The sequence below is a fragment of the Camelina sativa genome, chromosome 11 (genome assembly GCF_000633955.1).
Source record: "Camelina sativa cultivar DH55 chromosome 11, Cs, whole genome shotgun sequence".
Lineage (NCBI taxonomy): Eukaryota > Viridiplantae > Streptophyta > Magnoliopsida > Brassicales > Brassicaceae > Camelina > Camelina sativa.
The window spans coordinates 35,662,920-35,675,807 of NC_025695.1; the positions used below are offsets into that span (position 1 = coordinate 35,662,920).

At 33.3% G+C, this 12,888-nt stretch overlaps 1 protein-coding gene across 16 annotated transcripts; it reads right to left on the reverse strand.

Moving 5' to 3' along the window:
- Positions 2,044-9,821, reverse strand: LOC104725238 (histone-lysine N-methyltransferase ATXR7-like). Of its 16 annotated transcripts, none has more exons than XR_002034254.1 (21): positions 9,584-9,657; positions 9,207-9,397; positions 8,511-9,120; positions 8,293-8,409; positions 7,715-8,011; positions 7,251-7,601; positions 6,874-7,152; positions 5,992-6,742; positions 5,773-5,907; positions 5,515-5,676; positions 5,235-5,414; positions 5,041-5,160; positions 4,800-4,949; positions 4,297-4,694; positions 4,084-4,206; positions 3,874-3,954; positions 3,721-3,774; positions 3,487-3,638; positions 3,191-3,352; positions 2,643-2,706; positions 2,044-2,254 (listed from the first exon to the last, which is right to left on the reverse strand). XR_002034254.1 is itself a non-coding variant. In XM_019233045.1 (19 exons), exons 2-19 carry the CDS (start codon positions 9,374-9,376, stop codon positions 3,331-3,333), a joined length of 4,152 nt encoding a protein of 1,383 aa, XP_019088590.1. In that variant the 5' UTR covers positions 9,377-9,392; positions 9,675-9,821; the 3' UTR covers positions 2,312-3,330. The 16 variants fall into 16 exon arrangements, 7 of the variants coding, with proteins under 7 accessions (XP_019088590.1, XP_019088591.1, XP_019088589.1 ...); XR_002034255.1 differs by lacking the exon at positions 2,044-2,254 and adding an exon at positions 2,264-2,561 and having other exon boundaries at positions 2,648-2,706; XR_002034253.1 differs by lacking the exon at positions 2,044-2,254 and adding an exon at positions 2,264-2,561.

The following is a 12,888-nucleotide window of genomic DNA, read 5'->3' on the forward strand; positions in this document are numbered from 1 at the left end:
CCCCCCCCCCCCCCCCCCCCCCGTTTTCATAATAAAAAAAAAAATATTCTAACTAGAAGAAAGTAACAAATTAATCTCATGTTTTATATGTTACTATTTTTATCATTTTAACCTGTACAAACGAATAATAGTTTCTTACTTTGGTAATGAATCACTCAAAAAATGGCTAATAATGCCTTCATTGTATTTAAAATCCTAATAAGAAATATAGATCTAATGCAATTATTTGTACGCTTGATTGCTTGATTAGTCTCTTTCTCTCAACACTTCATAACATAGTATGACTCAAATGCCGTTTGCCAACAAAAAAAGAAAGAATGTATGACTCAAATGCCGTGGAAACTCAAAACTTTATTGAATCATATTTGTAAGCATATCGATAAAGTAGATGGCATGAAAGCAACAAAGAAAATGTTGTTCATTCTTCTCTTCGCTTTGTTTCTGTCATGTTAGTTTCTCTAGCTCTCTTTCTACATATTATTACTATACAATATCTTTCACAGTATATATGTGTAGGTGTGTCATATCAAATGCAAGAGATATACAATTACAAAATATGACGTGTGTTGGACGATGTCCACCGAAGCACGAAGAACAATATTTTGGGAGTTGCTTTAGTGATAACGATTGCTTAAATAGTTGTTTACGAATTGTGTAAAACTTATTTGAAAATTCTAGACACAATGAGTAAATCTGAATTGTCTCCTCTACTGTATCGTTATGGCAGAATTGTTAAACATAACGATACAGTAGAGGAGACATGAAAACAACGTAACAAAAAATGTTGTTTATTTTATTCTCTCTCTACATATCATGACTACCATTTTGCACAATAAATAACCTACCTTATAGATTTATTAAAATGTGTAAAAATTTACATGATTTATCATTAATTTATGCTATTAATGTGATCATATAATATTTACACATTTTCTAAAAAAATTATTATTTTCTTATTTTTTGATTTTTGTTCATTTTTATGCTGATTAAAAGATTTTATTATCTTATAATGTTTATTAATTTATGGAAGAAATTTTACGGTTTAGATACAGATAGGGGTGTCAATTGGGCTGGCCTATCCCAGTCCGGCTCGAAACCCGTAAAGCCCGCATATGTTTGAGTCCAGCCCGATCCGAAATATTTCCGAGCCTATATTTCAAAGCCCAAGTCTAATTCTAACAGGGCTACAAGGTTTTTCAGGCTTTTTGTACAGATTAATAATTCAAACTTAGTCTTAAAAAGCAGTGCTTAAAAATGCACTGTAAAACAAGTCAATCAAAATTTTAATAACTCATCTGTATTCAATGCAACCAACTTAATTAAAAAAAAAAAGTTTAAAACTAAATAAAATTTTAGACTTTAACCAAATAAAACAATATATAATTCATATAAAATATCATAGATAAATTTTAAAAAATATTAAGGAAGGTTATTAAGTAAATATGAAAACTAAAATTAAAGTTTTAAACTTTATTTACAATAAATCATTAATCAAATATTACAGTCAAATAAAAATGTTAACAAAAAATACAAATATATTTATTAAAGGGTTTTTTGGGCTGGTCCGAGCCCGGTCGGGCTAAGTCCGGAAAACCCTATAACTCAAACAGGCTGAGCCTCAAAAACCCATTTTTTTTCTCGACATATATATTTAATTCTGACCCTGTATTTAATTCAGCCTGCGGGCTTTACAGAAGTGGATTTAGACTCACAGCTTAGTTTACCATTTTACAGAAGTGGATACGAACTCAATATCAAATTAAGCGATCAGTGCACTACTGCCTATTCAGACCAAAATCTTCGGTAATTTTAGGGGAAACACTCATTTGGTTACTACTAAGAAGAAAACCACTCAACAATAGGCTCAAAAACATGTTCCAAGCAATACGGCAAGATGATCAATTAAGTAATGCCCAATATTATTACCTAAAATATTAAAGACACGCATCACTCAAGGCTACTCTAAACTCGTGAAAAGTAATTTTGCAAGATCGAAAGAATAAGCATCTCTTATGTATAAATTGTGTATTCATAACATTGTAATAACAAATGCAATTTGCAAGTCGACTTAAAAAATGTCTTACATTACCATACTCTTGTATTTTCAACAACTTTAAGCAACTTCAGCAAACCCAAAACGTCAGGGGATAGGAAACACATCCCCCAAGATGAAGCACGTCAAACGTAAGCGACATGCATTGCCTCAGATTTTATCAAATAATGAGACAATAAAATCTTCTGTTTTCTTTTTTTTCTGGACAAAAATAAAATCTTCTTTATGTCCTCCAAAATAAATAAACAAGAGTATTCATGAAGACACAATATTTTGTCTTGGAGACTTGTAGAGTCTTTTGGTAGCTAAAATGGCTTGTAAACCATTAGAGACGTTTTAAACTATTAACAATCTCATGCATTGCAAAACAATTCGTGGCTTTTCACAAGATGTTCCTAATTATTCTAATGCATTAGTTAAGATTTAGATTTTAATGAAGCAATTTTGGGTATCTCAATTTAGTGAAAACTAAAACCACCAAATCTTCTGATCTAAACTTGACGTCTCTCTGTATCATAATGTCCAATAAGTTGGAATTGTAAGTAAGAAACAAAATATGAGAATAAATACAGAATAACATTACACGTACCATACCAAAGGACAATGGGGGTGAGGAAATGTGAGTTTGAGATTGCTAATCATTTTTATAATTCCTGCAAATCAACACAAAATATTTAAATATGATATAAATACCGAACATGGCATATAAACACAAACCCAAAAGAAAAGAGAAAAACGATTCTAAATGCTAGAAGAAGAAAACCTCTTTGCTTTCACTGAGCCATAAAAATGACCATATCTGCCCTATCCTTTATTTCTGTTCATAACCAACAAAGACCTGATTTGTATAAGTTGTATTTTGTTTTCTAAATGGACAGAAAAAAGGGGTGCTTAAATAGTAATAACAAATTTGTTTCGTGCAAGGACACAATCACAGTTATCACACCTTTCTTTACTAAATTCACAAGGAAGTTATTTTGTTTATATTATCATAAATTAGATTTATTAACTTGGCTTTGAGTATTTCTCTTCTTGTTGACACAACAACAAAAAGGAAAATAAATTATATATCAAAAAAGAAAAGAAAAATGCAGCTTTATATATCTAATTGTTAGTATGTTGGAAAAAGATAGTTACAGTTTTGAATTGAAAGAGAGGAGACTCATCTGCTGCAGGAGATGTATTTGCAAATGGGAGATTCATCCTTCTCTTTCCGCTAACCTAAATACCCAATAACCACACACCTGATTGAGTTTCCTTGATAAACCATGTCCCTCTTAGTTCAGCGATCCACGGCACCTGGTCACAAATTCGATACATACTTAAACAAAGGTAATAACACTTCCAAACTTCAATATACATGTGGAGAAAAGAGAACAGCATTAAAGAGAGTCAAAACTACAGAAAATAAATATGAAACTGATGCAACTTACTTTTGCGCTCCACAGTTACAGGGGATTTTGTCGTCCTCCAATGGGAACTTGTAGTTGTAACTTATTTCTTCACCGGTGTCTATATGCCGCTTAGCATAAATGAATATCTTTTTCTTACCCTCTACACTAATAATCTTGGTGTAACAGTTCGGCTGCAGAAGCACAATGTGTTCCATAAGACCCCAAATCCATAAAACAAACTAGTAAATGATCCAATACTATGCATACAATTACCTCACATGAATGGTTTATAAACCTTGCTATGCCACCACGCTTTGTAGCATCAACCTAGACTCATGGTAAGCAACAAGTGTATCAGAACAGTCGTTCATTAAAAAATGAAACATAAACAAGTCAAGATTTAAATGTATTGCACAGGTGACTAACCACATAGCCATCGTCAAGCCTGAAAAGATAACTGCTTCCGATTCCCATCTTTTCGTATTGACGTTCACGTATCTCAGATATCTGTGACATTGGCACATTGAACCAAACTCACTACCAAATTTAAACAGTCTGTCCTTCATCGAAGACGCTAAGATACTGTCCAGAACTACTACCACTTATGAAACAAATAATCAAACAAGTAATACTTACAGAAGAACGTATCAACTCTCCAACATATTCGATCACAAAGTCCTCAGCTTCAATTGGTTCAAGTGCAACAAGACCCCAATCATGAATCTTGCTTTGTTGAAACCGTAAACGCTTTTTCCTAGCCTGTCACCAATATGACAAAAAAAAAAGGATTAACTCACTACAGGTACGTTTATTTTGTTTAAAGAGAAAATTATTTTTTGTTTTAATCACCTTCAACTGAGAAATTTTCAAGACATCAGCCCCATCTGCAGCAGCTAAAAGATTACGCATTTTTGCCCTATTAGTTCTTGCAGAAAGAACGTTCTGAGTCAATTTACTTTTGGAACCAAAATGTTGTATATGTACGCAAGAACTTCCCCTAACACGGGCTCTCTCTTCAGCACTAGCCTTTAATGACCATGCATGCCAATTCCAACCATTAATAGATGTGCGCGCACATCCATCAGACTTCGGAACTGACAGTAACACCTTTGTTTTGCTTTGTTTCGAACTCAATTTTTCCAGTGGTTTTAATGCAATAGGCTTAGGCCTGCCATCATCCAATGACAAATTCTTCATGGGAGAACGCTCTGTTGTATGTTTTGTTAGCATCAATTTCTTCGAACCTCCTACACAAACCAACCGAACACATGTAGTTTGAGGTAAATAATTTATAATAAAAACAATACAACCCCATGGAAGGTAAGAACTGAAAGTTTGTAGGAAATAATTACCTTTTTGCAGCTTATCTGATGTATTGCAGGGAAGCTTCTCTTCAGCATTCTCAGAATCCTTGGAAGAGAGAGATGACCTCCGGCATGGAGGTACATGGGGGACTTTTTCACCCATCATGTGCTTTCTTTTTAGAATTGAGGATTGCGATGCTTCACGAAAAAATACTGAACTATTAATATCTGGGGCCCATGCATTCAGGTAAGTATGAAACACTAATAAAGTACAACGCTAGACACTTACACTTACGAGCTTTCTGTGATACGCTGTACACAGACTTTTCCACAAACTTTTTTCCTTCCGCGAGTCTTTCAGGATTACCAGTAGGGATTGATATATCCTCAACGTGCTTCGCAGCATCTTCTGGAGATAAAATTTAGTAAAGAAATTGCGGGAGGCATTCTCAAAACATAGGAATTAAAACAACGGGTTCTTACTTTTCCGTCTTTTGCTGAGGTGGTGAGAGGAAACCTTATCACTGGCTGCAAAACCAAGGCTTCCTGTATCACCTTCCTTCCCAGAAATCTCGGTAAAATCTCTGACTGCTCCATTGCTAGATTTTGCACCTTCGACTCTGATATCTGACATATTCTTTCTCTTTAACTTCGATATATGAGCTGCTTTTCAGAATGATGACATCAGTAGGCTGGGGTTGCATGGTAAAGAAGCTCAAGAACTTGAATGTGTAGGAAACAAACAAATAAAGGAGTCTTTTACCTTTTTGCACTTTCTGAGGAGACTTCTTTGAAAGAGTTTCCTCGTGATTTTTGCCGTCAACAGTTTCCTTAGATTCCTCCTCAGCAGACATTGAAATCTCCCCACAGGATTTTGCAGAATTTTTACTTTCTCTTAACTCTTTTGTTTTATTCCTCGATATCCCTGATAGAATATATACCAGAAAGAACATGAAAAGAAAGAGAGATAAACCCTGATCTCAACAAAGAATCAAACCTATTAAGAACAAAGAAATCTTACTTCTAAGTCTCGTTATAAGGAGTTCGTCATCAAATTCATCTGCCATTTCAAGATCTTGGCTTTTATCACAGATCACGTTACTAAAAGCATCTTTACCAGCCTTTTCTTTACTAAACTTTGTAACATCCTTAATACCTGCATAATGACAAAAAGAACAATATATAAGGTAATTCCGTAAAAGTTCTATAATTCAGATGAAAAAGGCTGAAAATTACATACAATGATCCCGCCGGTCCGTATCTCTCATCTTAGATTGACTTGGTTTCCGAACTGACAAATCTATAGTGGGTGTATCAACCTTAAGGGCTTCTTTCATGGAATGAGAATCTGACAGTTTCCTAGATCGTTTAACCAAACTTTTGTCAGACGATCTGACACATGGTTTCCTTGGCTTTTCTGCTGCCTGCTTTGATATATTAGCATGTACTAGGTTTTTGTTCCGAGTAACAGTTTTGAGCTTCTTCAGTGCCAATGTTTCTGTACGAGAAAGTTGATGGCTTCCTTTCCGTGAAGCAAGGAATTCGTTAAGATAAAACTTCATGAACATTGATTTCCAATCTCTCGTAACATCATTGTGCAACTTCTGTCTACATAGAGCTGTTGCAACATATTCTTCAATCTCAGGAATGGTTTCCTTGGACCTTACAGGCCGAAACTTACAGAACAGAGATGGCATATTAATGTTGCTTTCACATCCAGGTGGTGGTGGCTCATAAATATCCAGAGTATCAAGTTCATCATTAACAGGACTGCCCGATGTCTCCAATGTTGTAAGAAAGATATTAGCAATACTATCTTCAGATGTGATCTTCTCAAAGGATTCTCCCTCTTGCAATAGTCTCTGAGAATCACTGAAATCATAGGAAGAGTGCAACCTAGCAGGAACCACATTCAAACCATTCTTTTTACCACCAGACCCTTCCAGATTATTCTGGGAACGGAAGGAACCTTGAAGAGATGACACGTTTTCCTGCAGCAATTTGCAACAATTTCAATTCAGCACCCACTTGCTATCATGTCAGAAACAAGATAGAACGAGAAAGAAAAGATTTTCCCTTGTAAAACTTCAAAAATCTACACACTGAGATTTTGTCTACTTACCTCATTCATTTTGCCATCATCGTGTACAGTACTAGCAGCATTATTTGCTTCATTTCCAATGAGAACGCCAGTATAATCAGTCAGGTGAGTTTTAAGAGAAAGAAAGAGTTCACTTTCAACATGTTCTGAGATGCTTGCTATGATGCTTTCCATTCCATCACTATCTAATAAGGTTACTTTTCTAGTTGACACTCCACGAACACTGGCAGCAGAGTTAGCTATGTCAAGTTCATTTAAGCAAGCAGTTTTGCCGGAAGAGGAATCCATCCTACGAGTACACTGCAAAACATTAAAAATGACACTCATTTCATTAGAGAGTAATTAAAGAAAATGACTCTTATTTAATAGAAGTCGTAGAAAAATTGAAGCAAGCTCACACTCTCAATTGCTTCAGGTTTGTCTGAATAATTTGTCTGGGTACCCTTGAAATAATTAACAGTTGTAAGGACAGGAGACCGAAACCAAAGTTTGTTCTTTCTCCAAGACGCTGAATGAGTTGCCACAGTATCATAAAAGACAGCATTCCACATGATTTGCATGCAATGTTTGTGAAGCATCGTACATACAGCGGAGCAAGATGTCTGGTAGTTCTCAATGCTACCAACAGATTTAGTAAATTTGCGTGAGTCTGCCGATATACTATTATGACCCCACTCATTCAATATGTTCTTACAGCCTGTTGTTTCAGTGGTCGAGACAACACTTTTCTCCGCTTTAATAACTTGAGACTGCACAAACAAAACTTTACCATATTAGTGTATGATCTAATGATAGCCCCTGAAGTTTTATATTAGTACATATGTGCATGTGTACATAAATGCGCATATATAAAAAGTGTTACCAATATGGATTCAACATGGGAAGCAGAACTGGGTGGGTAAGATTTGAGATGCTCATCATTCTTCTTGGCCATAAGAAAGTCTGAAATTACACTGCTGATGATTTCATCGAGCAGAGCTCTTCTAGCTGTATTCAGAATTCTAGTCTGAAGCTGAACAGAGAGTTCTTCAGAAACTTCGGATATGATGCTCACACCAGACACTGACTCATCACAATTGGTACTACTACATGTCATCCTCCATACACCAATTAATGATGCTAATGTGATTGGTCTAAACTTATTTTCACCATCACGTATCTGCAAATCAAAATTGACGCATGCATGAGAAGAAGGGGAGGAGAAAACATATGTTAATCAAGTATTCAAAAATAGTAAGTAAAGAGCTTCACAACTCAATAGAAGGGGTAGAAAATTTCCGAAATAAGCAGAAAAATAACACAAGTTTCCCCCATAAGAGAATGGATGAGAAAAACAAAGCTAGACACAAGGCTACAAAGAGGCATCAGGATAAAAATCATTGTAGCTGCACCAAATTTAAGTAATCACAATCTTTTAAAGTCTATTGTAATACAGCTTACCAGGGCTGCATCTGAAACATATCCATGCTGCTGCCAATTATAGAGCTCCAATATAGAATGTGGTCCATGATTTCTACCCTGATCATCCACCAGAAACCAGCAAGCATGTTCGTTTCCCTGACAGAAAACCAAACAATCAAAGAAAATTCTTATGTGAACTCGAGCCATCATATCTGATTAAGTAGTGAACTGAGTTTTCACCGTTGAAAGGAAGTTACCAATGAGAGGAATGAAGCTAACATATTTGATTCCTCCTCGGTTAATGTTAGCTGATCTGAGACAGAACCAGGAGAACTGCTCTGTGGAGGCAAAGTCTGATGGGAGATCAAATGAGCAGCAGAAGTTGCATGCTCTGTTTGAGTCTTATCTTGATGATTTGTGGCATCACTATTAGAAAGGGGAACTGAATTAACAGGTGGGGATACATTTATCATTCCATTTTGTAGATATGCAAAGCCAGTGGCGACATGATCTGGAAACTGCTTGAAGTACTTAAGTGGTACAGAAATTGCAGTATAACCATTGACAATTGGATATACAAGAAGATCCTCAGGTAAGAAACCACTGGATAGCCCATCATATAGCTGATGTTGCGTATAAGGGCCACACATCTGGCCTTGCTGATTACCATACATCCAACCGCTCGCATACATGGTATATCCTGGAAGACTCTTGTCTAGACTTGAAGCTGTGCCACCACTACCAGAAGCCTCTTGACCCTCACGGCAGTCTCCATTGGACCTACAGCTCGTCTCCAAGGCTGAATCCAGACCACACAGTTTATCAAAATCGCAACAAGTGGAAGATACAGTAGCCAAATCACCACAGCTGAAAAGCAAAAGTACACTTTTTTTGAGATTGACCATCCAAGTAAGCAAATTCACAACTACGAAAAAAAAAACAATAAGTGGCACCTGTCACAAGAGTAATCTTGGGCTAATTCCCTTGCAGAGATTGAAACATCGTCACTGTAGACTCCCACACACATTGAACCAAAAGGATTTGGTTCAAAAGCAGAGACTTTCTTCCTTCTACGAGGATAAGAACTACCATGGCTAGGAAAAGAGGACTCAACCGCAACCATGGAACACCAAAGATATCTTCTCTACACGAAAACAAAATAAAATCAGAAGATCAATAAAAATACAAGCTTGATCCAGTGTCATCAAAATTGGAATCGTACCCAAAGAGACTATGAAAGACTACAAATTTATAAAGCAAATTTCTGAAATCTAAAAACCAGACTACAGGCAGAAACAAAACGATCGCAAAGGTTCTTAAAAAACACAACTTTGAATAATACCCAGAAGCTGCAACATTGAATCGAACGAAGAATCATCAAACCCGAGAAACAGTACGGTAGGAAAAAAGAGCCCACCAACCTTTAAATAGTTGTAGAAAAGTGAAGCAAGATCAAGGCAGCGATGATGAGACTGCCACCAAATTGAAGTGAATTTGATGAGAAGAGAAAAAAAAAAGCACGAAAGAAGACAGAGAATTTATCTCTATAATTTATCAACAAAAAAAAAAAAAAAAAAGGAAATAAGAAAAGAATGACAATTAGGGTTCGTTGAAACAAGCTGGGATGATCTCTATAGTTTTTAATTTTTATATTTCATTACTAATTTATTTATATGACCACAAAAAAACTTATTTGACAATTGATGATTATTCTTTTTTTTTCTCTCAATTACCAATTTATTTTACAATAGATAATTATTATTTTTATTAATTACTAACTACTATTTTATTTTACTAATTACTAATTTATTTCTCAGTTTATTTTATTTACTATTGTTAATTCTTTTTTTTTTTGCAAATGCCCCTTATTCTTTTACCGGATGATTAAATTCTTGTGTGTAAAATTTTTACACAGAAAACTAATTTAAGAATGTGAGTATAAAAATTATGAGCATCAATATACTACAATTATTTAATTTTTGTTTTTTGTGGCGAACAAAATGTTAACTGGTCGGATTATTTTATGGATAAAAAAAATTAATTTAAGTGTCTAACGAATCATCTAATACAATAAAAACAAAATAATCCGTTTACAATTAATGGTGCCACATTTTCCGTTTATATTATAAAAAGCTGAGGCATTATTAAAAAGACAAATCATTCATATTTTCAATTTTTATATTTATATTTACTTTTAAAAATCAACATATTTATATTGTGTGTATTTAAAACGTTTTATCATGATTTTTTTTACTTACTAGGTTTTGAATGCACGCTACGCGTGGGTTTATTTGATATATTTTGATAAAAATTATATATGATTGATTACGGTAATAAAATATTATCTTATAAAAAAAATTAAAATTAGTACTAAGAAAAAAAATTAAATTTCAGATACATAATTTTTTAAAATATAAAAATCAGTTGTGTTATAAAATCAAATCTGATTAAAAAATTATATATTTAACTTGACGTCCAGGTGAGACAAATCAAACTAATGACCTCACATATCCTAAACTATTTCTTTGACCACCAGAAAAAACGAAACAATTTTATAATCATGAATTTAACTCGTTTTCATATTTAATTGATCGCTACCACCTATGTTTTCGTGTTTTTTATTCAATGTTTTCTTATTCTTCATATTATTTCTTGTCATTTTGATTGTCAAATTTTGTGTTAATTGTCATCGTAGCTTTTACCGTTTGGTTCTTCGTTATACACTTTTTCTTCTTCCTCCTCGTCAACTGCTTCACATTCTTCCACTGAAAAACCTTTTTTTAGACTACCATTACAACTTGTTAACCCATTAAACTCCAATAACAAAATCATTTTTTTTCTCATAAAATTTGTGAAATTCATGATTACCAGCATAGTCAACACATGCACCCAACTATTGATAATTTTATCCATATACTTATTTGGTTTTAGATCCACGCGTTTAGAAACTTCTCAAACCAAAATCCTTACTTGGTTTATAATATTTTAAAATATAATAAAATATACTAATATTTATTTATTTAATATGAATCATATCATATATAGAAATATGAGTACACTATAAGAACATATTAATTATAAATAAATAATATCAACTATATTATATCATCAAATAATATCAACCGTATCGTATTATCAAATAACCGTAACCGTATATAACAGTAACCGCTTGAACCGTAACCGTATTTACAATAAGAACATGTTAAACGGTTCTGGTTAAGGTTACAAAATTTTCTAACCATAACCGATGATTAATAAGCCTTAACCGTGACAACCATAACCCTGGTCATGCCTATGTATAGCTAATAAAACATGTGTGTTTGTCGTCCATCTTTCTTCTTTAAACCTCAAAATTTGACTCAAACATCAAATTAAGGTCTTGCGATGTCAATCCTTCTTCCTTAGACCCAAAAATAAAAAAATTAATGAAAGAATATCAACTCATCTATAAAATCATACACAAAAATATGTTTTACAGCTCATAAGAAATAAAAAGCACAAATGTAGATAAATAAGATAATTTATGTTTTGCATCAATATTTATAATATTTTAAACTTTTAAAAGGTTTCGAAATATAAAATTTGAACCTTTTAAAAATTTTCAATATTTATAATATTTTAAACTTTTAAAATTTAAAAATTATAATATTTAAAAACTTTTTAAAAGCTAAGAACTTTTAAAAGTTTCAATATTTATAATATTTAAACTTTTAAAAATTTTAAATATTATAATATTTTTTTGAAACTGTTTAAAGTTTTAATTTGATCAAATAATTAACCAGATCAAACCAAATAAAACTTTTAAACTTGGACGCCTGATAAATCAAGCTTTCCTGATTATTCGTTGTTGGAAGCATATTAATCTTATTTATACTGGTTCTGAACCATTGTCTAAAAAATTTCTAGCCGATGTGGGATATTGTGCTTAGTTTTTTTATTTCCATAAATTTAAAATTTTCCTTTTTGTAAAAACTTCTGTAAATATAAAAAATGTTAATGAATGACATGTCAAATCATGATAGGTTGTTTAAAATAATTCTTAATATAGAAAATTCTGGAAATTGTATAAAATATTAATAAATTATATGTCAAATTTCTATTGGTTGTTTAAAATCCTATGTGGACGGCCTTAGGAGCTTATAGCTTCTACTTTTTATTAGTATAGATGTATGGGGAAAAAGCTTAAAAATACCCTATCTATTTTTTTTTGGAAGTTTAATATCTGGTCTTTTTCGGTTGGAAGTTTAATACCTGGTATATTTTTTTATTGTTCAATAAAACATTGGTTTATATTTTTCTTTGTTGATTAGGATCCCGTGGTTAACAGCCGTTAAGGGTCGTGACAGAATCACTAACTATGGTTAAAAATTAATAGCATGTGGTTAATTAAACCCACTGAAAGACAATGTTGCCTTTAATTGTGTAAAAGCCTCGATCTCTAACCTAAACTGCAAAACCCCCAAATTGAAAACCCTAACTCAATTTTGTTCTTCCTCTTCTCTACCTCTTCTTCACTGGATCTCTTATGAATCTGGGGTTTTGATGAATCTGGGCGTTTGATTACATGCGAATTGTTGTCGTTTTGGAATTGGAGAGATGAGGTATGTAATCGAATCATTGTCGTTTTGTAATTGT